At 46.9% G+C, this 27,203-nt stretch overlaps 1 protein-coding gene across 1 annotated transcript in view; it reads left to right on the top strand.

The window, feature by feature from the left end:
• LOC110500514 (ephrin-B3) overlaps positions 1-27,203 on the top strand; it is a 108,592-nt gene that overhangs the window by 39,399 nt on the left and 41,990 nt on the right. The window contains exon 2 of the mRNA XM_090214598.1: positions 7,306-7,601. Coding sequence (XP_090070724.1) covers positions 7,306-7,601 — 296 coding nt within the window. The remainder of the gene's footprint in view (positions 1-7,305; positions 7,602-27,203) is intronic.

Genomic DNA, 27,203 nt, shown 5'->3' with positions numbered 1-27,203 from the left:
GATGGAAGGGAGGGTGTGTGTGTAGTGATCTGTGTGTGTGTGTGTGTGTGTGTGTGTGTGTGTGTGTGTGTGTGTGTGTGCTGATGAAGGATGCTGTGCACTGCAGTGACAAGGACACTCTTACCTCAGAGTCCCATGACGCCGGCTAACTATTCAAACACAAACTCAGCCCTACCTGCATCTCTCTCTCTCTCTTTCTCACTCGCTCTCTGCTCGCGCTCTCCTTCTCGCTCTCTCCCTCTCTCTCCCTCTCCTCCCTCTCTCTCCCTCCCTCCTCTCTCCCTCTCCCTCCCTCTTCTCTTTCTCTTTCTCTGTCCCTCTCCTCTTCTCTCTCTCCCTCTCCTCCCTCTCTCTCTGTCCCTCTCCTCTTCTCTCTCTCCCTCTCCTCCCTCTCTCTCTCTCTCTCCCTCTCCTCTCTCTCTCTCTCTCTCGCTCTCCCTATCCTCCCTCTCTCTCTATCTCCACCCTCTCTCTCTCTCCCCTCTCTCTCTCTCCCTCTCTCTCTCCTTCCCTCTCTCTCTCTCTCTCTCTCTCTCCCTCTCTCTCCCTCTCTCTCCCTCTCTCTCCCTCTCTCTCCCCTCTCTCTCCCTCTCTCTCCCTCTCCTCCCTCTCTCTCTCTCTCCTCCCTCTCTCTCTCTCTCCCTCTCTCTCTCTCTCTCCCTCTCTCTCCCTCTCTCTCCCTCTCTCTCCCTCTCTCTCTCTCTCCTCTCTCTCTCTCCCTCTCTCTCCCTCTCTCTCTCTCCCTCTCTCTCTCTCCCTCTCTCTCTCTCCCTCTCTCTCTCTCCCTTCCTCTCTCTCCCTCCCTCTCTCTCCTCCCTCTCTCTCTCTCCCCTCTCCTCTCTCTCTCTCTCTCTCCCTCTCTCTCTCTCCCTCTCTCCCTCTCTCTCTCTCTCCCTCTCCTCCCTTTCTCGGTGTCAGGAATAATAGTTTCCATATGGTTGCTCCTGTCGTTCTCTCTCACCACAGACATTCCATTACTCTTTTGTTAGTTACTATTTCTCCTTCTCCAGCTCCCTCTCTCCTTCTCTCTCTCCAGCTCCCTCTCTCCTTCTCTCTGGCCACCTCTCTCTTGCTCCTTTCCTCTGGCCACCTCTCGCTTCCTCCTTCTCTCCGGTCACCTCTCTCTTCCTCCCTCTCTCCTTCTCTCTCTCTTCCTCCCTCTCTCCTTCTCTCTGGCCACTTCTTCTCGGCCACCTCTCTCTTTCTCCCTCTCCTTCCCTACTGCTACTTCTCTACTGCTCCCTCTCTCCTTCCCTACTGCTCCCTCTCTCCTTCCCTACTGCTCCCTCTCTCCTTCCCTACTGCTACCTCTCTCCTTCCCTCTGCTCCCTCTCTCCTTCCTTCCCTACTGCTCCCTCTCTCCTTCCCTACTGCTCCCTCTCTCCTTCCCTACTGCTCCCTCTCTTCTTCCCTACTGCTCCCTCTCTCCTCTACTGCTCCCTCTCTCCTTCCCTACTGCTCCCTCTCTCCTTCCCTACTGCTCCCTCTCTCTCCTTCCCTACTGCTCCCTCTCTCCTTCTCTACTGCTCCCTCTCTCCTTCCCTACTGCTCCCTCTCTCCTTCCCTACTGCTCCCTCTCTCCTTCCCTCTGTTCCCTCTCTCCTTCCCTACTGCTCCCTCTCTCCTTCCCTACTGCTCCCTCTCTCCTTCCCCTACTGCTCCCTCTCTCCTTCTCTACTGCTCCCTCTCTCCTTCCCTACTGCTTCCTCTCTCCTTCCCTACTGCTCCCTCTCTCCTTCCCTACTGCTCCCTCTCTCCATCCCTACTGCTCCCTCTCCTTCTCTCTCTCTTCCTCCCTCTCCTTCTCTCTGGCCACTTCTCTCCGGCCACCTCTCTCTTCTCCCTCTCCTTCCCTACTGCTCCTTCTCTACTGCTCCCTCTCTCCTTCCCTACTGCTCCCTCTCTCCTTCCCTACTGCTCCCTCTCTCCTTCCCTACTGCTCCCTCTCTCCTTCCCTACTGCTCCCTCTCTCCTTCCCTACTGCTCCCTCTCTCCTTCTCTACTGCTCCCTCTCTCCTTCCCTCTGCTCCCTCTCTCCTTCCCTACTGCTCCCTCTCTCCTTCCCTACTGCTCCCTCTCCTTCCCTACTGCTCCCTCTCGCCAATGTTTTTGCTCTGTTTCTCTTTCTCACTCTGTCCCTCCATTCCATGTCCTTGCCATCTCTCTTTCTCACTGTCTTTCACCTCCCCATCACTTGCTTTTTCTTCTCACCCCGATGTGGAGATATCTTGGCCACGCCTCCGTATTGGAAATAGTCAAATCTGGCATCCCAAAACAGCAACCGGTTCCCTACACAGTGCACTACTTTTGACCAGGGCCCTATGATCAAAAGTATGAGAATAGGGTGTCACTTGGGACACAGTCAAAGTATGATCAGTGACTTTCTCTCGTCTGAAAACTCTCTCTCTGTCTCCTCTCAGTCAAAGAACTTCTCTGTGCTATAGAAATGCTCTTGAGATAGGTAACTAAAATAAAGTAAACCCCCAACATAAAGTGTCTTAAGAGGGTGTTGGACCCCCACGAGTTTAATAACTTAAAAACACAGCTCCAAAACCATAACAATAATCAAAACAAAGTGGGTACGAGGACCCGTCGCGCACCAGTACAAACAACACGCCCGAACAAGGAGAGGCATCGACTTTGGTTAGAAGTCGTGACAATTTCTCTGTCCTATTCCTACTCAAAGCTCTGATGAAGGTTGATTCATGATGAAAACGTAAGCCTATTGTCTTGTCTTGTCCCTTCAATAAATCTATGGGATGAACCCAGCAACAGACTGCTCCGTACTCTTCATTCTCCTGGATAGTCACTGGCTGAAGTGTCCTGGGGTAAGGAATGTTTTGGGTATTTTCAAGTCCCCCCCCCCCCCAGGCTGAAGCTCATTGGGGTATACCTTTTCTCCATGGATGTACTAACTTTGTCTCCTGAATGAGGTTTGCATTGATAATACGTACAGACGTGTGGACCGTTTTTGACACTTAAAATAATATATACATTAGGATGAAAGCAAATGAATGTACCTCTAGTACGTCGCATGGGGAGCACTTCTCTAAGCACAAACAGACACACTGTGGTTCCTGTAGTAGACAGCCGAGAGACGAGTGCCAGGTGTCGGCTCCAGCCAGTGTGTGTCTGCATCCTTGTGTGTGTAGCAGCGTGTGCACATTAGGGCCTGTCTGTGTGTCTACCATGAGATTAACCCAGACAGGTTTATGCATGGGTTCCATAAATCTACCAGAGTCCCGGTTTATTATTCAATAATGGGAAGGTACTTTGGGATTCTTAGTAACACATATGGTTGTGTTTAGTTTAATTGGACAAATCATAGAGATCTATTGGCGTGATGTAAGTCTCTCTTTCTTTTTATCTGGCTTGTCTGTGGGGGGATTTTAGGGCTTTTTCTCATGGGCTCAGACTCAAAAGCTCAATTCTCTCTCTCCTCTCTCTCTCTTCTCTCTCTCTCTCCCTCTCTCTCCTCTCTCTCCTCTCTCTCCTCTCTCCCTCTCTCTCCTCTCTCTCTCTCTCTCCTCTCTCTCTTCTCTCTCTCTCTCCTCTCTCTCCTCTCTCCCTCTCTCTCCTCTCTCTCCCTCTCTCCTCTCTCTCTCTCTTTCTTTATTTTTCTCTCTTTCTTTCTTTTTCTCTCTTTCTTTGTCTCTCTCTCTTTCTTTGTCTCTCTGTCTCTGTCTCTCTCTCTGTCTGTCTCTCTCTCTCTCTTCTCTCCTCTCCTCTCTCTTCTCTCTCTCTCTCTCTCTCCTCTCCTCTGTCTCTCTCTCCTCTCTCTCTTCTGTGCCGGATGGGTTGGTTTCACCCCGTATTCTCTCACACACAGGGATAGAGACACACACACACACACACGCGCGCGCACACACACACACACACACACACACATCCCTGTTGTCTTGCTGGCTGCACCTGTGTGCCCGGCTTTGGTTCGGACACGGCTCGAGTTGCCGCTGAGGAATCCGGGATATGCAGGGTGCAGAATACGCTATCTAACCAGCCACAGTCAGGTACATACACACTGCAGAGACGTGAGAGAGGGGGGGGGGGGGGGGGGGGAGAGCAGGGGTCAGGAGAGGAGGGAGACGAGTGTCAGAGAAACTAACACACCAGTCTTTTCTCTGGCCTTGAAGGTCGAGGCAGGGCAGTGACCAGGGTTGAGAAAATGATGTTTCTGCCCTCATGAAAGACCCGGAGAAGAAGAGGAGAGGAAAGTTCTCCACCTCTCCACCCCTCCACCCACTCCACCCTCCATCACCTCTGGCCCCTCTATCCCCGCTCCCTGTTGCAAAGTGTGGACACATGAATGGCACTATTGTCTGCCAGGGGAGAGCGAGGGAGTAGGAGAGAGGGAGATGTGGTCTGACAAAAGGGAGAGAGGCAGGGTGCTGAGGGCAAGTGAGTTGAGCTGCGTCTGTTCATTCCGTGTCTGGTCCAAGTGATTTATTGAGTTGTGAAGATGAACTCTGTGAAGTTGTGCGAAGTTCACTTCACTTTCTCTTTCTTGCTTCCACACCCAGTTATATGAGAGAGTTGTTCCTTTTGTTATAGCATTCGAGAATGTTGGAACCGAGGTCTGCTTTGTTATAGCATTTGAGAATGTTGGAACCGAGGTCTGCTTTGTTATAGCATTCGAGAATGTTGAACCGAGGTCTGCTTTGTTATAGCATTTTCGATCCAATTTCTTGTACCCTCCTGCGTGAACAAGACTGTTGAGATTTGTTGCTGGTACAGAACATGAATTGTAGGTTTGTGTGTGTGTGTGTGTGTCCAGGAAAGGTATGTACATGGTGATAAAGATTCTTGGTGAGCCTGCATAGCGCCATCACACGGGGTTAACTCAACAAGTAGGGCTACTGTTCGTCTCTCTACCGGTTTCTGTTTTTCAGTCTCCCTTTCTCTCTTGCTTTTCTCTTTTTATCTTTGCACATCTCTTTGTCTGTTTCTCCATTTTCTCTCTTTCAGTTCCTGAACAGACATCTGTATTTGAGATCTCTTTAGTTGATCTTTATCTCATGTTCTACCTGCCCTCTCTCCCTCTCTCCATTTTAAACATACCTTTTACTTCCTCCTCCCTCTGGTTTGACCATTACACCTGTCTGCACAGTAGCATTCTCTCTCTCTCTGTCTATTCCTCTCTCTCTCTCTCTCTCTCTCTCTCTCTCTCTCTCTCTCTCTCTCTCTCTCTCTCTCTGTCACTCTCTCTGTCACTCTCTCTGTCTATTCCTCTCTCTCTCACTCTCTCTCTGTCACTCTCTCTCTCTGTCTATTCCTCTCTCTCTCGCTCTCTCTCTCTCTTCTCTCTATGTCTATTCCCCCTCCCTCTCGCTCTCTCTCGCTTGCTCGCTCGCACGCTCAGGTCTACTGTGACAGGCTACAATCCACCATCAGATAACACACAAATGTGCCATGCAGGAAATAAGGCAGGTGTGAATGTGCCTTCAGGAAGGTGTTTGTATGGGTATGTGTTAGTATCTCCTGAGTGTGTTATTGTGTACACGGAAGCCCCTTAGCAACTGCCTATGTGACTGGAATGTATAGTAGACATTCTGTAAATGGTGTGTGTGTGTGTGTGGGGCCTAGCCCCCTACTGTGCTTTCCTGGTGCGGGGGTGTGTGTTGGTGGATGATATTTGCCTCTCCAGTGTAAGTGCTCAGTGATAACCTCCTGCTCCCGGTGATGAGAACAGGATTGCCAAGTTCCTCTGCTGCTGCAGGCCTCTACTACACTAGCGCTAGGATAGCTTCTCCACTACCATTTGCAGGGTCAAGGACGAAATTCTTAATTCATTTATGCTGCTAGCCAAACATTCTAACAGCTACTCAATTAGCATATTTCTGGTCACACAGCTTACATTTCCCATTCACTATGTGCTACTGCTGCACAAAAAAGTGCTAATGCTAACAGATAGCCTAACCGTGCTCTTGTGTTGTTAGCCGTACTAGCGTTGTGGTGTGCTGTTAGCCAAAGTGGCATTGTGTTCTGTGAATGAAAAAGTGGATGAGTCCGTAATGTCCCTCCTCTGCCTCTCTCTCTGTTCTGACTAAGTGTCGCCAAGATCCTGGGGTGGTCAACTCATCCTCTGTTGACTGGGTGTCCTCTGCTGCCTGGCGTCAGGTAGCCTAGTGGTTAAGAGCGTTGGGCAAGTAATTGAAAGGTCGCTGGTTCGAATCCCCGGACCGACTAGATGAAAAAATCTGCTCAATGTGAGCTCGAGCAAGGCACTTAACCCTAATTGCTCCTGTAAGTCTCTCTGGATAAGAGCGTCTGCTAAATGACTACAATGTAAATGTACCGTGGGATTTAACAGAGTCATTTCCAAGGACTGTTGGATGCGTTTTTGCGTGGCGAAAAAAAACTGCCTTCAACGAAAGGAGACGGAGAAACACTTACTATATAGGTTATGTTGATTAGTTTACACTAACCTCTCGTTTTAATTTCTACTTCTATCCTTCTCTCTCGCTTTCTCTCTCCTCCTCTCTCCTTCTCTCTCTACTTTTCTCTTCCTTCTCTCTCTCTCTTTCTCTCTACATCTCTCTCCTTCTCTCTTCCTTCTCTCTACTCTCTCCTTCTCTCTCCTTCTCTCTCCTTTCTCTCTACTTCTCTCTCTACTTCTCCCTCTACTTCTCTCTCATTCTCTCTCTTTCTCTCTCTACATCTCTCTCTACTTCTCTCTCCTTCTCTTTCTCCCTCCTCCTCTTTCTTTTTCTCTCTACTTCTCTCTCCTTCTCTCTCTTTCCCTCTACATCTCTCTCTACTTCTCTCTCCTTCTCTCTCCTTCTCTCTCCTTCTCTCTCCCTTCTCTCTCTCTCCTTTCTCTCTCTCCTTCTCTCTCTCCTTCTCTCTCTCCTTCTCTCTCTACTTCTCTCTCTACTTCTCTCTCTACTTCTCTCTCTACTTCTCTCTCTACTTCTCTCTACATCTCTCTCTACTTCTCTCTCCTTCTCTTTCTCCCTCTTCTTTCTCTCTACATCTCTCTCCTTCTCTCTCTTTCTCTCTCCTTCTCTCTCTACATATCTCTCCCTTCTCTCTCTACATCTCTCTCCTTCTCTCTCTCTTCTCTCTCCTTCTCTCTCTTTCTCTCTCCTTCTCTCTCTCTTTCTCTCTCCTTCTCTCTCGCTTTCTCTCTCCTTCTCTCCCTCTTTCTCCCTCCTCCTCTCTTGCTTTCTCTCTCCTTCTCTCTCTCTCGCTTTCTCTCTCCTTCTCTCCCTCTTTCTCCCTCCTCCTCTCTTGCTTTCTCTCTCCTTCTCTCTCTCGCTTTCTCTCTCCTTCTCTCCCTCTTTCTCTCCCTCTGTCTCCCTCTAGGTTTTTGGATGATAAGGGCTACGTCCTCTACCCTCAGATTGGGGATCGTCTGGATCTCATCTGTCCGTCGTCGGACCCCCCCAGCCAGCGGGCCCCCGCCGAGTACGAGTTCTACAAGCTGTACCTGGTGTCGTCACGTGAGCAGGCAGACAGGTGTGAGGTGACGGGCGCGCCCAACCTGCTGCTCACCTGTGACAAGCCCAACAATGACATGAGGTTCACCATCAAGTTCCAGGAGTACTCGCCTAACCTGTGGGGACACGAGTTCAAGACCAACGCTGACTACTACATCATTGGTGAGCGGGGAGGATTGTGGTGTGTGTGTGTGGGGGGGCGGTGTTTTTGCTTGCTGTCTGTATCTCCTCTGCTGCTGTTGATTTGGCCCGAGGTTATTGTTATTGTCAGACTTGCAGTGACCGGCGATCCAGCTAGTTCTTATGTTTTCATGTGGGCTTGTTTGAGGTTAGGACTCGTGAATACGTGACGAGGTCATCAATGCCAGCCAAGCCCAGCGTGTGTATCACGTAGAACAATCTCTTAAGGTCACGTCAAGCGAAACCTCCCTGGGGTTGTTTTCTTAAGCACACACAACACTGAGGGAGGAGAGAGAGTGGATTCAGGAGTCCAGGAGAAGTCTTAACACACAGTCATTCAGGCACACACACACACACACACACACACACACACACGGCCTTGCCAACCCAAACATGAGCTCTGTGTAAAACTCCTCAGGAAAGAGTAGACATTATTAGATTGCTGTACTGTAGATTCTCTCCTACGTCCTTTTGGGACCCCCATTCACTCAGGTGTATTAATGCTGTTTTCACTTCCTCTTCTCATGGGTGGGGGAGAGAAAGCCAAGAAGGAGTGCAAATGGCGACGGAGAGAGAGAGAACATTTGAGAGAGAATAGAGACCGTGAACTACAGACGAATCGACTCCATTCGCTTCCCTCGTACCGAGCTACTTGTGCTCTATATTTCCCTGCCAGTTTCTGTGCCACATAAGTATTCACGTGTGTTTGCGAGGCAGGGTGGAGAGAGCGTGCTCGTATCGGTATCCGAGTATGCACTCACTCACAATCAGCAGAGCTGCATTTTTTTCAGATGACATCTGCTTAGATGTGTTAACCCACTGCAACATTCACAATAGCCCACTGTGTGTGTGTGTGTGTGTTTACATACATGCATGCGTGCCTGTGTGTTTTGTGTTAAGAATATGAAGTGGGTTGAGGTGTGTGTGTGTGCTTGCCTGTGTGTTTGCCCACAACATCAGCCATTATAGTTTCTTGCTGTGGTATGAAGGGTTCCATAAGAACCGCTGGGGTTGCCAGATCTATTCTGCAGCCCCAATCTATGTCTAGCCAGACATGGCAACCGGGGTGTCCATAGCACGGACAGGAGCGTTTTATCTTCCCTCAGACAGACTGAGGGATCGATTGACAGCTCCAACCGTAATCAATGAGGGCTCAAACGCAAAGGTCACACACACACAGACAGTCAGACAGATACAGAGATGGAGAGAGACACGAGGTGCGTGTGGAAAATGGGGAGAAGATGGATGGTACAATGTTGATTTGGTGTGTGTGTGTGATTGTATAAGTGAAGTTGTTACATTGTGGGTTTCTGGGTCCATTATTTCACACGTTATTAATGTACTGTACATGTGTTTCTCTAGTGTTTACCTGATTGAGATTGTCATTATGATCATGTGTTTACCTGATTGTGTGTGCGTGTACATGCATTTAATCAAGATTGTTATGAGCCAGTAGTAGACGGTGTGTGTGTGTGTGTGTGTGTGTGTGTGTGTATGTGTGTGTAGTTCAGATGTATGTATGAGTCTTTCCCCTCAGGGAAATGTCTTGTAATTAACCTACCTTAGCATGTGTTAATTTATTCACAGTGGACTAAATGAGCTAGAACGTAGATGGATATGAGAGAGGGGAAATGTTAGACCGAACTGAAGTGAGGAAGAGATGGAGGAGGGATGTAGAGAAAGATAAGGAGAGACTGGGGGGGGGGGGGGGCTTGGCTTGGTTGTAAAAGAGTGACATCTCACTAAGCATTGACTCTCTCATCCCTGTTCTCTCTCTCTCATCCCCTGTTCTCTCTCTCTCATCCCTTTCTCCTCTTCACCATTCAAAGCTCTTCAGTGAGACACATACTCCTGATATCCGTAGCTCTTTGAAAGCACATGCCAGATCCCTGTCACACACACACCTCGTGGAGTGCCATCTCTCCTTGTGCCCATCAGAGACCGAGAGGAGTATATATGGCACAAGTTGTTTCCCTCTGTCTTTGTTGTCAGAGAGCGGAGGATGAAACCTCTTTCCATTCACTGATCTCAAGTCAGCCATCCTGCCTACAGCAGCAGCTTTTCTCAAATGAAATATTTTGTCTTTGACTGATCTGGAGTCAGTGATCCTGAAGAGTCAGCTTCTCAAAAGCATCTCATAAAATCAGCTTGGCTCACCACGTAGAAGAAAATACTGATGAGTGAGAGAACAGTGATGAGAGAGAGAGAGAGAAGGGATGAGAGAGAGAGAAGGGATAGAGAGAGAGAAGGGATGAGAGAGAGAGAAGGGATGAGAAGAGAGAAGGGATGAGAGAGAGAGAGAAGGGATGAGAGAGAGAGAAGGGATAGAGAGAGAGAAGGGATGAGAGAGAGAAGGGATGAGAGAGAGAAGGGATAGAGAGAGAAGGGATGAGAGAGAGAGAAGGGATGAGAGAGAGAAGGGATAGAGAGAGAGAGAAGGGATAGAGAGAGAGAGAAGGGATAGAGAGAGAGAGAAGGGATGAGAGAGAGAAGGGATAGAGAGAGAGAGAAGGGATGAGAGAGAGAGAGAAGGGATGAGAGAGAGAGAAGGGATGAGAGAGAGAGAAGGGATGAGAGAGAGAGAAGGGATGAGAGAGAGAGAGAAGGGATGAGAGAGAGAGAAGGGATGAGAGAGAGAAGGGATGAGAGAGAGAGAAGGGATGAGAGAGAGAGAGAAGGGATAGAGAGAGAGAAGGGATGAGAGAGAGAAGGGATGAGAGAGAGAGAAGGGATAGAGAGAGAGAGAGAGAAGGGATGAGAGAGAGAGAGAGAGAGAAGGGATAGAGAGAGAGAGAGAAGGGATGAGAGAGAGAGAGAGAGAAGGGATGAGAGAGAGAGAAGGGATAGAGAGAGAGAGAGAAGGGATAGAGAGAGAGAGAGAAGGGATGAGAGAGAGAGAAGGGATGAGAGAGAGAAGGAATGAGAGAGAGAAGGGATGAGAGAGAGAAGGGATGAGAGAGAGAGAAGGGATGAGAGAGAGAGGAATAAAAGAGGAGAGATGAGAGATGGAGAGGATGAAAGAAGGAGGTGGGATGGAGAGGATGAAAGAGAGGAGGGATGAGAGATGGAGAGGATGAAAGAGAGGAGGGATGAGAGATGGAGAGGATGAAAGAGGGGAGGGATGAGAGATGGAGAGGATGAAGAAGGAGGTGAGAGAGATGGAGAGGATGAAAGAGAGGAGGGATGAGAGATGGAGAGGATGAAAGAGAGGAGGGATGAGAGATGGAGAGGATGAAAGAGGAGGGATGAGAGATGGAGAGGATGAGAGATAGAAGGGATGAGAGAGAGAAGGGATGAGAGGGAGAGAAGGGAACAGGGATGAGAGGTGTAGAGAGAGAGAGGAGAAAAGCATTTATGTCAGAGAAACAGGAATGAATGATAGTGGGCCAGAGGGAGAGGAAGAGGGAATTCAATTAGTGAAAGGGGGAGGATATGTAGTTGAGTGAAAGGTTGAGGTTATGAAGGTGAGTGAAAGGGGGAGGATATAAGTAGCGACAGGGGGAGGTTATGTAGTTGAGTGACGGGGAGGTTATGTAGTTGTAGTTGAGTGAAAAGGGGAGGATATGTAGTTGAGTGGCAGGGAGGATGTAGTTGAGTGAAAGGTTGAGGTTATGAAGGTGAGTGACGGGGAGGTTATGTAGTTGAGTGAAAGGGGGAGGATATGTAGTTGAGTGAAAGGGGGAGGTTATGTAGTTGTAGTTGAGTGAAAGGGGGAGGATATGTAGTTGAGTGAAAAGGGGGAGGTTATGAAGTTGAGTGAAAGGGGGAGGATATGTAGTTGGTAATGGGGGAGGATATGTAGTTGAGTGAATGGGGGAGGATATGTAGTTGAGTGAAAGGGGGAGGATATGTAGTTGAGTGAAAGGGGGAGGATATGTAGTTGAGTGAAAGGGGGAGGATATGTAGTTGAGTGAAAGGGGGAGGATATGTAGTTGAGTGAAAGGGGGAGGTTATGTAGTTGTAGTTGAGTGAAAGGAGGAGAGGTATGTAGTTGAGTGAAAGGGGGAGGTTATGAAGTTGAGTGAAAGGGGGAGGATATGTAGTTGAGTGAAAGGGGGAGGATATGTAGTTGAGTGAATGGGGGAGGATGTGTAGTTGAGTGATAGGGGGAGGATATGTAGTTGAGTGAATGGGGGAGGGAGTATGTAGTTGAGTGAAAGGGGGAGGTTATGTAGTTGAGTGAAAGGGGGAGGATATGAAGTTGAGTGAAAGGGGGAGGATATGAAGTTGAGTGACGGGGAGGATATGAAGTTGAGTGAAAGGGGGAGGATATGAAGTTGAGTGAAAGGGGGAGGATATGTAGTTGAGTGACAGGGGGAGGATATGAAGTTAAGAGAAGTGACAGGGGGAGGATATGTAGTTGAGTGAAAGGGGGAGGTTATGTAGTTGTAGTTGAGTGAAAGGGGGAGGATATGAAGTTGAGTGACGGGGAGGTTATGTAGTTGAGTGACAGGGGGAGGTTATGTAGTTGTAGTTGAGTGAATGGGGGAGGATATGTAGTTGAGTGAAAGGGGGAGGATATGTAGTTGAGTGAAAGGGGGAGGTTATGTAGTTGTAGTTGAGTGAAAGGGGGAGGATATGTAGTTGAGTGAAAGGGGGAGGATATGTAGTTGAGTGAAAGGGGGAGGTTATGTAGTTGTAGTTGAGTGAATGGGGGAGGATATGTAGTTGAGTGAATGGGGGAGGATATGTAGTTGAGTGAAAGGGGGAGGTTATGTAGTTGTAGTTGAGTGAAAGGGGGAGGATATGTAGTTGAGTGAATGGGGGAGGTTATGTAGTTGAGTGAAGGGGGAGGTTATGTAGTTGTAGTTGAGTGAAAGGGGGAGGATATGTAGTTGAGTGAATTGGGGAGGATATGTAGTTGAGTGAATGGGGGAGGATATGTAGTTGAGTGAATGGGGGAGGATATGTAGTTGAGTGAAAGGGGGAGGATATGTAGTTGAGTGAATGGGGGAGGATCTGTAGTTGCGTGAATGGGGGAGGATATGTAGTTGAGTGAAAGGTGGGAGGTTATGTAGTTGTAGTTGAGTGAAAGGGGGAGGTTATGTAGTTGAGTGAAAGGGCAGGTTATGTAGTTGTAGTTGAGTGAAAGGGGGAGGATAGGTAGTTGAGTGAAAGGGGGAGGATATGTAGTTGAGTGAAAGGGGGAGGTTATGTAGTTGTAGTTGAGTGAATGGGGGAGGATATGTAGTTGAGTGAAAGGGGGAGGATATGTAGTTGAGTGAAAGGGGGAGGATATGTAGTTGAGTGAAAGGGGGAGGATATGTAGTTGAGTGAAAGGGGGAGGATATGTAGTTGAGTGAAAGGGGGAGGTTATGTAGTTGTAGTTGAGTGAATGGGGGAGGGTATGTAGTTGAGTGAATGGGGGAGGATATGTAGTTGAGTGAAAAGGGGGAGGTTATGTAGTTGTAGTTGAGTGAAAGGGGGAGGATATGTAGTTGAGTGAAGAGGTGGGAAGGTGTATGTGGTTGAGTGAAAAGGGGGAGGTTATGTAGTTGTAGTTGAGTGAAAGGGGGAGGATATGTAGTTGAGTGAATGGGGGAGGATATGTAGTTGAGTGAATTGGGGAGGATATGTAGTTGAGTGAATGGGGCAGGATATGTAGTTGAGTGAATGGGGGAGGATATGTAGTTGAGTGAATGGGGAGGATATGTAGTTGAGTGAAAGGGGGAGGATATCTGGTGGTTGAAAGGGGCAGGTTATGTAGTTGTAGTTGAGTGAAAGGGGAGGATAGGTAGTTGAGTGAAAGGGGGAGGATATGTAGTTGAGTGAAAGGGGCAGGTTATGTAGTTGAGTGAAAGGGGCAGGTTATGTAGTTGAGTGAAAGGGGCAGGTTATGTAGTTGTAGTTGAGTGAAAGGGGAGGATAGGTAGTTGAGTGAAAGGGGGAGGATATGTAGTTGAGTGAAAGGGGGAGGTTATGTAGTTGTAGTTGAGTGAAAGGGGGAGGTTATGTAGTTGAGTGAAAGGGGCAGGTTATGTAGTTGTAGTTGAGTGAAAGGGGAGGATAGGTAGTTGAGTGAAAAGGGGGAGGATATGTAGTTGAGTGAAAGGGGGAGGTTATGTAGTTGTAGTTGAGTGAAAGGGGGAGAAGTATGTAGTTGAGTGAAAGGGGGAGGTTATGTAGTTGAGTGAAAGGGGGAGGTTATGTAGTTGTAGTTGAGTGAAAGGGGGAGGATATGTAGTTGAGTGAAAGGGGGAGGTTATGAAGTTGAGTGAAAGGGGGAGGTTATGAAGTTGAGTGAAAAGGGGGAGGATATGTAGTTGAGTGAAAGGGGGAGGATATAGTTGTAGTTGAGTGAAAGGGGGAGGATATGTAGTTGAGTGAAAGGGGGAGGTTATGTAGTTGAGTGAAAGGGGGAGGTTATGTAGTTGTAGAGTCGTGAAAGGGGGAGGATATGTAGTTGAGTGAAAGGGGGAGGATATGAAGTTGAGTGACAGGGGGAGGATATGTAGTTGAGTGAAAGGGGGAGGATATGTAGTTGAGTGAAAGGGGGAGGTTATGTCATTGTAGTTGAGTGAAAGGGGGAGGATATGTAGTTGAGTGAAAGGGGGAGGATATGTAGTTGAGTGAAAGGGGGAGGTTATGTAGTTGAGTGAAAGGGGGAGGTTATGTAGTTGAGTGAAAGGGGGAGGATATGTAGTTGAGTGAAAAGGGGAGGATATGTAGTTGAGAGAAGGGGGAGGATATGTAGTTGAGTGAAAGGGGGCGGATATGTAGTTGAGTGAAAAGGGGGAGGTTATGTAGTTGTAGTTGAGTGAATGGGGGAGGATATGTAGTTGAGTGAAAAGGGGGAGGTTATGTAGTTGTAGTTGAGTGAATGGGGGAGGATATGTAGTTGAGTGAATGGGGGAGGATATGTAGTTGAGTGAAAGGGGGAGGTTATGTAGTTGTAGTTGAGTGAAAGGGGGAGGATATGTAGTTGAGTGAATGGGGGAGGATATGTAGTTGAGTGAATGGGGGAGGATATGAAGTTGAGTGAAAGGGGGAGGATATGAAGTTGAGTGACAGGGGGAGGATATGTAGTTGAGTGAAAGGGGGAGGTTATGTAGTCTAGTTGAGTGAATGGGGGAGGATATGTAGTTGAGTGAATGGGGGAGGATATGTAGTTGAGTGAATGGGGGAGGATATGTAGTTGAGTGAAAGGGGGAGGATATGTAGTTGAGTGAATGGGGGAGGATATGTAGTTGCGTGAATGGGGGAGGATATGTAGTTGAGTGAATGGGGGAGGATATGAAGTTGAGTGAAAGGGGGAGGATATGAAGTTGAGTGAAAGGGGGAGGTTATGTAGTTGTAGTTGAGTGAAAGGGGCAGGTTATGTAGTTGTAGTTGAGTGAAAGGGGGAAGATAGGTAGTTGAGTGAAAGGGGGATATGTAGTTGTATAGTGAAAGGGGGAGGATATGTGGTTGGGAGTGGGAGGTTATGTAGTTGAGTGAAAGGGGGAGGTTATGTAGTTGTAGTTGAGTGAAAGGGGGAGGATATGTAGTTGAGTGAAAGGTTGAGGTTATGAAGGTGAGTGAAAGGGGGAGGTTATGTAGTTGTAGTTGAGTGAAAGGGGAGGGAGTCTAGTAGTAAAGGGGGAGGTTATGTAGTTGAGTGAAAGGGGGATATGTAGTTGTAGTTGAGTGAAAGGGGGAGGATATGTAGTTGAGTGAAAGGGGGAGGTTATGTAGTTGAGTGAAAGGGGGAGGTTATGCATCTAAGTGAAAGGGGGAGGATATGTAGTTGAGTGAAGGGGGAGGATATGTAGTTGAGTGAAAGGGGGAGGTTATGTAGTTGAGTGAAAGGGGGAGGTTATGTAGTTGAGTGAAAGGGGGAGGATATGTAGTTGAGTGAAAGGGGGAGGTTATGAAGTTGAGTGAAAGGGGGAGGATATGTAGTTGAGTGAAAGGGGGAGGATATGTAGTTGAGTGAAAGGGGGAGGTTATGTAGTTGAGTGAAAGGGGGAGGTTATGAAGCTGAGTGAAAAGGGGGAGGTTATGAAGCTGAGTGAAAGGGGGAGGTTATGAAGTTGAGTGAAAGGGGGAGGTTATGTAGTTGAGTGAAAGGGTTAGGATATGTAGTTGAGTGAAAGGGTTAGGATATGTAGTTGAGTGAAAGGGGGAGGATATGTAGTTGAGTGAAAGGGGGAGGATATGTAGTTGAGTGAAAGGGGGAGGATATGTAGTTGAGTGAAAGGGGGAGGATATGTAGTTGAGTGACAGGGGGAGGTCATGTAGTTGAGTGACAGGGGGAGGTTATGTAGTTGTAGTTGAGTGAAAGGGGGAGGATATGTAGTTGAGTGAAAGGAGGAGGTTATGTAGTTGAGTGAAGGGGGAGGATCTAGTCGTGAAAGGGGGAGGATATGTAGTTGAGTGAAAGGGGGCGGATATGTAGTTGAGTGAAAGGGGGAGGTTATGTAGTTGTAGTTGAGTGAATGGGGGAGGATATGTAGTTGAGTGAAAGGGGGAGGTTATGTAGTTGTAGTTGAGTGAATGGGGGAGGATATCTAGTCATGAATGGGGAGGATATGTAGTTGAGTGAAAGGGGGAGGTTATGTAGTTGTAGTTGAGTGAAAGGGGGAGGATATGTAGTTGAGTGAATGGGGGAGGTTATGTAGTTGAGTGAAAGGGGAGGTTATGTAGTTGTAGTTGAGTGAAAGGGGGAGGATATGTAGTTGAGTGAAAGGGGGAGGATATGTAGTTGAGTGAAAGGGGGAGGTTATGTAGTTGTAGTTGAGTGAATGGGGGAGGATATGTAGTTGAGTGAAAGGGGGAGGATATGTAGTTGAGTGAAGGGGGAGGTTATGTAGTTGTAGTTGAGTGAATGGGGGAGGATATGTAGTTGAGTGAATGGGGGAGGATATGTAGTTGAGTGAAAGGGGGAGGATATGTAGTTGAGTGAAAGGGGGATTGATATGTATGTTGAGTGAATGGGGGAGGATATGTAGTTGAGTGAATGGGAATATGAAGTTGAGTGACAGGGGGAGGATATGTAGTTGAGTGAAAGGGGGAGGTTATGTAGTTGTAGTTGAGTGAAAGGGGGAGGTTATGTAGTTGAGTGAAAGGGGCAGGTTATGTAGTTGAGTGAAAGGGGATATGTAGTTGTAGTTGAGTGAAAGGGGGAGGATATGTCGTTGAGTGAAAGGAGGAGGTTATGTAGTTGTAGTTGAGTGAAAGGGGGAGGATATGTAGTTGAGTGAAAGGTTGAGGTTATGAAGGTGAGTGAAAGGGGGAGGTTATGTAGTTGTAGTTGAGTGAAAGGGGGAGGATATGTAGTTGAGTGAAAGGGTTATGAAGTTGAGTGAAGGGGGATATGTAGTTGTAGTTGAGTGAAAGGGGGAGGATATGTAGTTGAGTGAAGGGGGAGGTTATGTAGTTGAGTGAAAGGGGGAGGTTATGAAGTTGAGTGAAAGGGGAATATGTAGTTGTAGTTGAGTGAAAGGGGGAGGATATGTAGTTGAGTGAAAGGGGGAGGTTATGTAGTTGAGTGAAAGGGGGAGGTTATGTAGTTGAGTGAAAGGGGGAGGATATGTAGTTGAGTGAAAGGGGAGGATATGTAGTTGAGTGAAAGGGGGAGGTTATGTAGTTGAGTGAAAGGGGGAGGTTATGTAGTTGAGTGAAAGGGGGAGGTTATGTAGTTGAGTGAAAGGGGGAGGTTATGTAGTTGAGTGAAAGGGGGAGGATATGTAGTTGAGTGAAGGGGGAGGTTATGAAGTTGAGTGAAAGGGGGAGATATGTAGTTGAGTGAAAGGGGAGGATATGTAGTTGAGTGAAAGGGGGAGGATATGTAGTTGAGTGAAAGGGGGAGGTTATGAAGTTGAGTGAAGGGGGAGGATATGTAGTTGAGTGAATGGGGGAGGATATGTAGGTGAGTGAATGGGGAGGATATGTAGTGAGTGAAAGGGGGAGGATATGTATTTGATTGAATGGGGGATGATATGTAGTTGCGTGAATGGGGGAGGATATGTAGTTGAGTGAATGGGGGAGGATATGTAGTTGAGTGAAAGGGGGAGGATATGTAGTTGAGTGAAAGGGGGAGGTTATGTAGTTGTAGTTGAGTGAAAGGGGGAGGTTATGTAGTTGAGTGAAAGGGGCAGGTTATGTAGTTGTAGTTGAGTGAAAGGGGGAGGATAGGTAGTTGAGTGAAAGGGGAGGATATGTATTTGATTGAATGGGGGATGATATGTAGTTGCGTGAATGGGGGAGGATATGTAGTTGAGTGAATGGGGGAGTATATGTAGTTGAGTGAAAGGGGGAGGTTATGTAGTTGAGTGTGAAAGGTGGAGGATATGTAGTTGAGTGAAAGGGGGAGGTTATGAAGTTGAGTGAAAGGGGGAGGATATGTAGTTGAGTGAAAGGGGGAGGATATGTAGTGACTGAAAGGGGGAGGATATGTAGTTGAGTGAATGGGGGATGATATGTAGTTGAGTGAATGGGGGAGGATATGTAGTTGAGTGAATGGGGGAGGATATGAAGTTGAGTGACAGGGGGAGGATATGTAGTTGAGTGAAAGGGGGAGGTTATGTAGTTGTAGTTGAGTGAAAGGGGCAGGTTATGTAGTTGAGTGAAAGGGGGATATGTAGTTGTAGTTGAGTGAAAGGGGGAGGATATGTCGTTGAGTGAAAGGAGGAGGTTATGTAGTTGAGTGAAAGGGGGAGGTTATGTAGTTGTAGTTGATTGAAAGGGGGAGGATATGAAGTTGAGTGAAAGGGGGAGGATATGTAGTTGAGTGAAAGGTTGAGGTTATGAAGGTGAGTGAAAGGGGGAGGTTATGTAGTGTAGTTGAGTGAAAGGGGAGGATATGTAGTTGAGTGAAAGGGGGAGGTTATGAAGTTGAGTGAAAGGGGGAGGATATGTAGTTGAGTTGAAAGGGGAATATGTAGTTGTAGTTGAGTGAAAGGGGGAGGATATGTAGTTGAGTGAAAGGGGAATATGTAGTTGTAGTTGAGTGAAAGGGGGAGGATATGTAGTTGAGTGAAAGGGGGAGGTTATGTAGTGAGTGAAAGGGGAGGTTATGTAGTTGAGTGAAAGGGGGAGGATATGTAGTTGAGTGAAAGGGGGAGGATATGTAGTTGAGTGAAAGGGGGAGGTTATGTAGTTGAGTGAAAGGGGGAGGTTATGTAGTTGAGTGAAAGGGGGAGGTTATGTAGTTGAGTGAAAGGGGGGGTTATGTAGTTGAGTGAAAGGGGGAGGATATGTAGTTGAGTGAAAGGGGGAGGTTATGAAGTTGAGTGAAGGGGGAGGATATGTAGTTGAGTGAAAGGGGGAGGATAAGTAGTTGAGTGAAACGGGGAGGATATGTAGTTGAGTGAAAGGGGGAGGATATGTAGTTGAGTGAATGGGGGAGGATATGTAGTTGAGTGAATGGGGGAGGATATGTAGTTGAGTGAAAGGGGGAGGATATGTATTTGAGTGAATGGGGGATGATATGTAGTTGCGTGAATGGGGGAGGATATGTAGTTGAGTGAAAGGGGGAGGATATGTAGATGAGTGAAAGGGGAGGTTATGTAGTTGTAGTTGAGTGAAAGGGGGGGTTATGTAGTTGAGTGAAAGGGGCAGGTTTATGTAGTTGTAGTTGAGAGAAAGGGGGAGGATAGGTAGTTGAGTGAAAGGGGGATATGTAGTTGTAGTTGAGTGAAAGGGGGAGGATATGTAGTTGAGTGAAAGGGGGATATGTAGTTGTAGTTGAGTGAAAGGGGGAGGATATGTAGTTGAGTGAAAGGGGGAGGTTATGTAGTTGAGTGAAAGGGGAGGTTATGTAGTTGTAGTTGAGTGAAAGGGGGAGGATATGAAGTTGAGTGAAAGGGGGAGGTTATGTAGTTGAGTGAAAGGGGGAGGATATGTAGTTGAGTGAAAGGGGGAGGATATGTAGTTGAGTGAAAGGGGGAGGTTATGTAGTTGAGTGAAAGGGAGAGGATATGTAGTTGAGTGAAAGGGGGAGGATATGTAGTTGAGTGAAAGGGGGAGGTTATGAAGTTGAGTGAAAGGGGGAGGATATGTAGTTGAGTGAAAGGGGGAGGTTATGTAGTTGAGTGAAAGGGGGAGGTTATGTAGTTGAGTGAAAGGGGGAGGTTATGTAGTTGAGTGAAAGGGAGAGGATATGTAGTTGAGTGAAAGGGGGAGGATATGTAGTTGAGTGAAAGGGGGAGGTTATGAAGTTGAGTGAAAGGGGGAGGATATGTAGTTGAGTGAAAGGGGGAGGATATGTAGTTGAGTGAAAGGGGGAGGTTATGTAGTTGAGTGAAAGGGAGAGGATATGTAGTTCATTGAAAGGGGGAGGTTATGTAGTTGAGTGAAAGGGGGAGGTTATGTAGTTGAGTGAAAGGGAGAGGATATGTAGTTGAGTGAAAGGGGGAGGATATGTAGTTGAGTGAAAGGGGGAGGTTATGAAGTTGAGTGAAAGGGGGATATGTAGTTGTAGTTGAGTGAAAGGGGGAGGATATGTAGTTGAGTGAAAGGGGGAGGATATGTAGTTGAGTGAAAGGGGGAGGATATGTAGTTGAGTGAAAGGGGGAGGATATGTAGTTGAGTGAAAGGGGGAGGTTATGTAGTTGAGTGAAAGGGGGAGGTTATGTAGTTGAGTGAAAGGGGGAGGTTATGTAGTTGAGTGAAAGGGGGAGGTTATGTAGTTGAGTGAAAGGGGGAGGTTATGTAGTTGAGTGAAAGGGGGAGGATATGTAGTTGAGTGAAAGGGGGAGGTTAGGAAGTTGAGTGAAAGGGGGAGGATATGTAGTTGAGTGAAAGGGGGAGGATATGTAGTTGAGTGAAAGGGGGAGGTTATGAAGTTGAGTGAAAGGGGGAGGATATGTAGTTGAGTGAATGGGGGAGGATATGTAGTTGAGTGAATGGGGGAGGATATGTAGTTGAGTGAAAGGGGGAGGATATGTATTTGATTGAATGGGGGATGATATGTAGTTGCGTGAATGGGGGAGGATATGTAGTTGAGTGAATGGGGAGGATATGTAGTTGAGTGAAAGGGGGAGGATATGTAGTTGAGTGAAAGGGGGAGGTTATGTAGTTGTAGTTGAGTGAAAGGGGGAGGTTATGTAGTTGAGTGAAAGGGGCAGGTTATGTAGTTGTAGTTGAGTGAAAGGGGGAGGATAGGTAGTTGAGTGAAAGGGGGAGGATATGTAGTTGAGTGAAAGGGGGATATGTAGTTGTAGTTGAGTGAAAGGGGGAGGATATGTAGTTGAGTGAAAGGGGGAGGTTATGTAGTTGAGTGAAAGGGGGAGGTTATGTAGTTGTAGTTGAGTGAAAGGGGGAGGATATGAAGTTGAGTGAAAGGGGGAGGATATGTAGTTGAGTGAAAGGGGGAGGTTATGTAGTTGTAGTTGAGTGAAAGGGGGAGGATATGTAGTTGAGTGAAAGGGGGAGGTTATGTAGTTGAGTGAAAGGGGGAGGTTATGTAGTTGAGTGAAAGGGGGAGGATATGTAGTTGAGTGAAAGGGGGAGGATATGTAGTTGAGTGAAAGGGGGAGGTTATGTAGTTGAGTGAAAGGGGGAGGTTATGTAGTTGAGTGAAAGGGGGAGGTTATGTAGTTGAGTGGAAGGGGGAGGATATGTAGTTGAGTGAAAGGGGGAGGTTATGAAGTTGAGTGAAAGGGGGAGGATATGTAGTTGAGTGAAAGGGGGAGGATATGTAGTTGAGTGAAAGGGGGAGGTTATGTAGTTGAGTGAAAGGGAGAGGATATGTAGTTGAGTGAAAGGGGGAGGTTATGTAGTTGAGTGAAAGGGGGAGGTTATGTAGTTGAGTGAAAGGGAGAGGATATGTAGTTGAGTGAAAGGGGGAGGATATGTAGTTGAGTGAAAGGGGGAGGATATGTAGTTGAGTGAAAGGGGGAGGTTATGAAGTTGAGTGAAAGGGGGATATGTAGTTGTAGTTGAGTGAAAGGGGGAGGATATGTAGTTGAGTGAAAGGGGGAGGATATGTAGTTGAGTGAAAGGGGGAGGATATGTAGTTGAGTGAAAGGGGGAGGTTATGTAGTTGAGTGAAAGGGGGAGGTTATGTAGTTGAGTGAAAGGGGGAGGATATGTAGTTGAGTGAAAGGGGGAGGATATGTAGTTGAGTGAAAGGGGGAGGTTATGAAGTTGAGTGAAAGGGGGAAGATATGTAGTTGAGTGAAAGGGGGAAGATATGTAGTTGAGTGAAAGGGGGAGGATATGTAGTTGAGTGAAAGGGGGAGGATATGTAGTTGAGTGAAAGGGGGAGGATATGTAGTTGAGTGAAAGGGGGAGGATATGTAGTTGCGTGAAAGGGGGAGGATATGTAGTTGAGTGAAAGGGGGAGGTTATGAAGTTGAGTGAAAGGGGGAGGATATGTAGTTGAGTGAAAGGGGGAGGTTATGAAGTTGAGTGAAAGGGGGAGGATATGAAGATGAGTGAAAGGGGGAGGTTATGAAGTTGAGTGAAAGGGGGAGGATATGTAGTTGAGTGAAAGGGGGAGGATATGTAGTTGAGTGAAAGGGGGAGGTTATGAAGTTGAGTGAAAGGGGGAGGATATGAAGTTGAGTGAAAGGGGGAGGTTATCTTGTCTGCAATCACTTTCAATCATATACACACACACCACAGACATACACACACACCACAGACATACACACGCACACACAGACATACACACGCACACACAGACATACACACAGACACACACACACTAGTCGATTCACACACACACACACAAGTGGGCACGTACACTCTTGGCACACACGCTAACATATGTATGCTCACACACGTACACACAACCATTCTGTGAAATATATGCACAGAGAAGCCCGGAGAGCCCATCTCTGGGACACACACAGACACAATGGCGGACAGATAAACCACCATCCAGCCCAGTATGAATAATAGAGAAGCTGAGTGCAAAATGTCCACCTGAGAGAGCGTTACGCTCCATTCAACCCGTATCACTGAAGTTCAGCTCTATAGCCTGGTTTTAAATGTATAGGCAGTGTTCTGCATTCACTGTAAATGCTGCATACGTCGGCTCATTCGGAAATTCCCTTTAAATTTCAAGCACGCTATTTTGTTTTACCTTTATTTAACCAGGCAAGTCAGTTAAGAACAAATTCTTATTTACAATGACGGCCTAGGAACAGCGGGTTAACTTGTCAGATCGGCGATTCTTGCAACCTTCGGTTACTAGTCCAACACTCTAATCACTAGACTACCTGACGCGCTATAGTGCTGAACTTCGGCGAAATGAGTTTAATCGAGCCCTTAGACTAAGTTGGTGTGTTCATGTTCTACCCCCAGCTCGCTCGCTCTCTCTCTCTCTGTCTCTCTCTGTCCGTCTGTCTCTCTCTGTCTCTCTCTGTCCATCTCTCTGTCTCTCTGTCTCTCTCTGTCCATCTCTCTCTCTGTCCATCTCTCTGTCCATCTCTCTCTCTCTCTGTCCATCTCTCTCTGTCCATCTCTCTGTCTCTCTGTCTCTCTCTGTCCATCTCTCTCTCTGTCCATCTCTCTCTGTCCATCTCTCTCTCTCTCTGTCCATCTCTCTCTGTCCATCTCTCTCTCTCTCTCTCTCTCTCTCTCTGTCCATCTCTCTCTGGACGTCTCTCTCTCTCTCTCTGTCTCTCTCTGTCAATCTCTCTCTGTCCATCTCTCTCTCTCTCTCTGTCTCTCTCTGCCCATCTCTCTCTGTCCATCTCTCTCTCTCTCTCTCTCTGTCTCTCTCTGTCCATCTCTCTCTGGACGTCTCTGTCTCTCTCTCTCTCTCTCTCTCTCTCTCTCTGTCCATCTCTCTCTGTCCATCTCTCTCTGGACGTTTCTGTGTCTCTCTCTCTCTCTCTCTCTCTCTGTCTCTCTCTGTCCATCTCTCTCTGTCCGTCTCTCTCTCTCAATTCAATTCAAGGGCTTTATTGGCATGGGAAACGTGTTATCATTGCCAACACAAGTGAGGTAGATAATATACAAAAGTGAAATAAACAATAAAAATGAACAGTAAACATTACACATACAGTTTCAAAACAATAAAGACATTACAAATGTCATATTATGTAATAATAGTGTTGTAACCATCTCTCTCTCTCTGTCTGTCCGTCTGTCTGTCTCTGTCCGTCTCTCTGTCTCTCTCTCTGTCTGTCCGTCTGTCTGTCTCTGTCCGTCTCTCTGTCTCTCTCTCTGTCTGTCCGTCTGTCTGTCTCTGTCCGTCTCTCTGTCTCTCTCTCTGTCTGTCCGTCTGTCTGTCTCTCTGTCTCTCTCTCTCTCTGTCCGTCCATCTGTCCGTCTGCCTCTCTCTCTGTCTGTCCGTCTGTCTCTCTATGTCTTTCTCTCTATGTCTGTCTCTCTCTGTCTGTCTGTCTGTCTGTCTGTCTGTCTGTCTGTCTGTCTGTCTGTCTGTCTGTCTGTCTCTGTCTGTTTGTCTCTCCCTGTCCGTCCATCTGTCTCTCTCTCTCTGTCCGTCTGTGTCTCCTTCTCTCTGGCCGCCTGTCTCCCACTCTCTCTCTGGCCGTCTGTCTCTCTCTCACTATCTCTCTGTCCGTCTGTCTGTCTCTCACTCTATGGCCATCTATCGCTTTCTCTCTCTCTCTGTCCTGTCTGTCTCACTCTCTCTGTCCGTCTGTCTCTCTCACTCTCTCTGTCCGTCTGTCTCTCTCTCCCTCTCTGGCCGTCTGCCTCTCTCTCTGTCTCTCCCTCTCTGGCCATCTGTCTCTCTCTCACTTTCTGTCTGTCTCTCTCTCTCTCTCTCTGTCCGTCTGTCTCTCTCTCACTCTCTCTGTCCGTCTGTCTCTCTCTCCCTCTCTTGCCGTCTGTCTCCCTCTCCCTCTCTGGCCGTCTGCCTCTCTCTCTGTCTCTCCCTCTCTGGCCATCTGTCTCTCTCTCACTTTCTCTGTCTGTCTCTCTCTCTCTCTCTCTGTCCGTCTGTCTCTCTCTCACTCTCTCTGTCCGTCTGTCTCCCTCTCCCTCTCTTGCTGTCTGTCTCCCTCTCCCTCTCTGGCCGTCTGTCTCTCTCTCTCCCTCTCTGGCCGTCTGTCTCCCTCTCCCTCTCTGTCCGTCTGTCTCTCTCTCCCTCTCTTGCCGTCTGTCTCTCTCTCCCTCTCTGGCCGTCTGTCTCTCTCTCCCTCTCTGGCCGTCTGTCTCCCTCTCTGGCCCTAGCTGGCTGGACACAGTGCCACTGTTTCTGTTTACAGTAGTGAGGATGTTTTTAATAATGCAGCGAGAGCCACACACTGGTTTATTCATCAGGGTTAAGCTGGAATAAACGACAGAGAATAGAAAGAGGGGAAATGAGAGAGAGAATACAGAGGAGGGAGAGAGGGAGAATACCGAGGAGAGTGCTGCACTGCAGCCTAAATGAACTCCATATTCATGAGTTTACGATCAGTGTGTGTGTGTGTGTGTGTGCGTTTATAGTTGTGTGTGTACGTTTTATTGTGTGTGTGCATTTGTGTGTTTGCGTAATTGTCTCTCCAATGACTTTAGAGAGAGTGAGGAAAAGGATGGAGGGAGGTGCAGACGGGTTGAAGAGGTGAGGGAACGAGGGACTGAGAGAGATCTATATCTGATGAATATTTGAAGACGTTAAATCCAGCAGATTTGAGTTTCCCACTCATCAGCACAGAGGTTAGCTACCACAACCATGGGGGAGACGATGGGAGAACAGAACAGGGGGAGCGTTGGAGGGAACAAGGGATAGTAAGGATGAGAGAAGTGAAGAGTTTATCGACTTGAAATGGAATACAATTTCAATATTAAGTAGGAATGATTAATTAGCTAACCATAGCTAAATATTACAGGCGGAACTCATTCTAATTCTCACGTTATTCTTATTGGTTCAAAAAGCAACATAGGTCAATGAATGAACTGATTTACGATCAGCTCAGGCATCTGTTTCCATCACCTCTAACATTATAAACTAAACAACAATACTGTACCCAAACCAGTTCTAGAAAGACCACTAACACGCATTAGAACACAGCATAACCTATAGTAAGTGTTTCGCCCTTTCCCATGCCCAATTTTGTGTGCAGACATATGAAGGCTATTGTGTTTGTTTAGGATGTACTGAAAACTATTTCAGTAATGCAATTTGCGACTGTGATATGTGGCTGTCTTACCTATCTTAGTTAAATGCACTGACTGTAGGCCTAAATCGCTCTGGAAAATAGCGTTATTCTATGTGGCTTTAAATGTAGATGGATTAAGCTGGAGGACTTAGACCCAGCAGGATGGTCTGGTCAGCACAGCACGGACGTAAAACTGGAGCCCACAACTGAGCACTGCGCACATATGAACTTTTGCGACTCAAGGCCGCTTGTCCCGGTCTCCGGTTGGTAGCCTATTTGATTAAACCGCAGCATTTTTTTTTTACAAGCCATGTACTCGGTTCCTTCAATGTCAAAAGACAACTCCATCAAATGTAGCGTTAATGATGGGTCCTTGGCTGCAACAAGACGTTGCAATTCCTCATTTAGTGTACTGACGTAGATTGGCATCGGAGGTAGCCTAGTGGCTGGCTACAACTGGAGCGAGGCGTGAGAATGAGCCGACGGAAGGTGAGGGGGAATAACTATTTTTAACCTTTCTGATCTCCCCATCCCGGATCCGGGATCGTGAATACAGACTCAAGCTCATTACCATAACGCAACGTTAACTATTCATGAAAATCGCAAATGAAATGAAATAAATATGCTAGCTCTCAAGCTTAGCCTTTTGTTAACAACACTGTCATCTCAGATTTTCAAAATATGCTTCTCAACCATTGCAAAACAAGCATTTGTGTAACAGTATTGATGGCTAACGTAGCATTTAGCATTAGCATTCAGCTGGCAACATTTACACAAAAAAACAGAAAAGCTTTCAAATAAAATCATTTACCTTTGAAGAACTTCAGATGTTTTCAATGAGGAGACTCTCAGATAGCAAATGTTCAGTTTTTCCTGAAATAATATTTGTTTAGGACAAATTGCTCCGTTTTCTGCGTCACGTTTAGCTATGAAAAAACCCCTGTATCCAGGATTGTGTAAATCTATCAGCAAGCTCATTAGCATAACACAACGTTAACTATTTATGAAAATCGCAAATGAAATGAAATAAATATGCCATCTCTCAAGCTTAGCCTTTTGTAAACAACACTGTCATCTCAGATTTTCAAAATATGCTTCTCAACCATAGGAAAACAATCATTTGTGTAAAAGTAGCTAGCTAGTGTTAGCATTTCGCGTTAGCATTTAGCGTTAGCATTAGCGTTAGCATCCAGCACGCAACATTAACAAAAACATAAAAGCCTTCAAATAAAATCATTTACCTTTGAAGAACTTCTGATGTTTTCAATGAGGATACTCTCAGTTAGATAGCAGATGCTCAGTTTTTCCAAAAAGATTCCTTGTGTATTAGAAATAGCTCCGTTTTATACATCACATTTGGCTACCAAAAAAAATCCGAAAATTCAGTCCTCAAAACGCGAACTTTTTTCCAAATTAACTCCATAATATCGACTGAAAACATGGCAAACGTTGTTTAGAATCAATCATCAAGGTGTTTTTCACATATCTCTTCATTGATACATCGTTCTTGGACACATGCTTTCTCCCCTGAATCAAATGGTAAAGTAGAAGCAGCTGGCAATTGCGCACCGAATTCGACGCAGGACACCAGGCGGAC

Source organism: Oncorhynchus mykiss, chromosome 21, assembly GCF_057628025.1.
Source record: "Oncorhynchus mykiss isolate SJ-2025 chromosome 21, ASM5762802v1, whole genome shotgun sequence".
In the NCBI taxonomy this organism is placed as follows: domain Eukaryota; kingdom Metazoa; phylum Chordata; class Actinopteri; order Salmoniformes; family Salmonidae; genus Oncorhynchus; species Oncorhynchus mykiss.
This window is presented reverse-complemented; position numbering and strand designations above follow the sequence as displayed.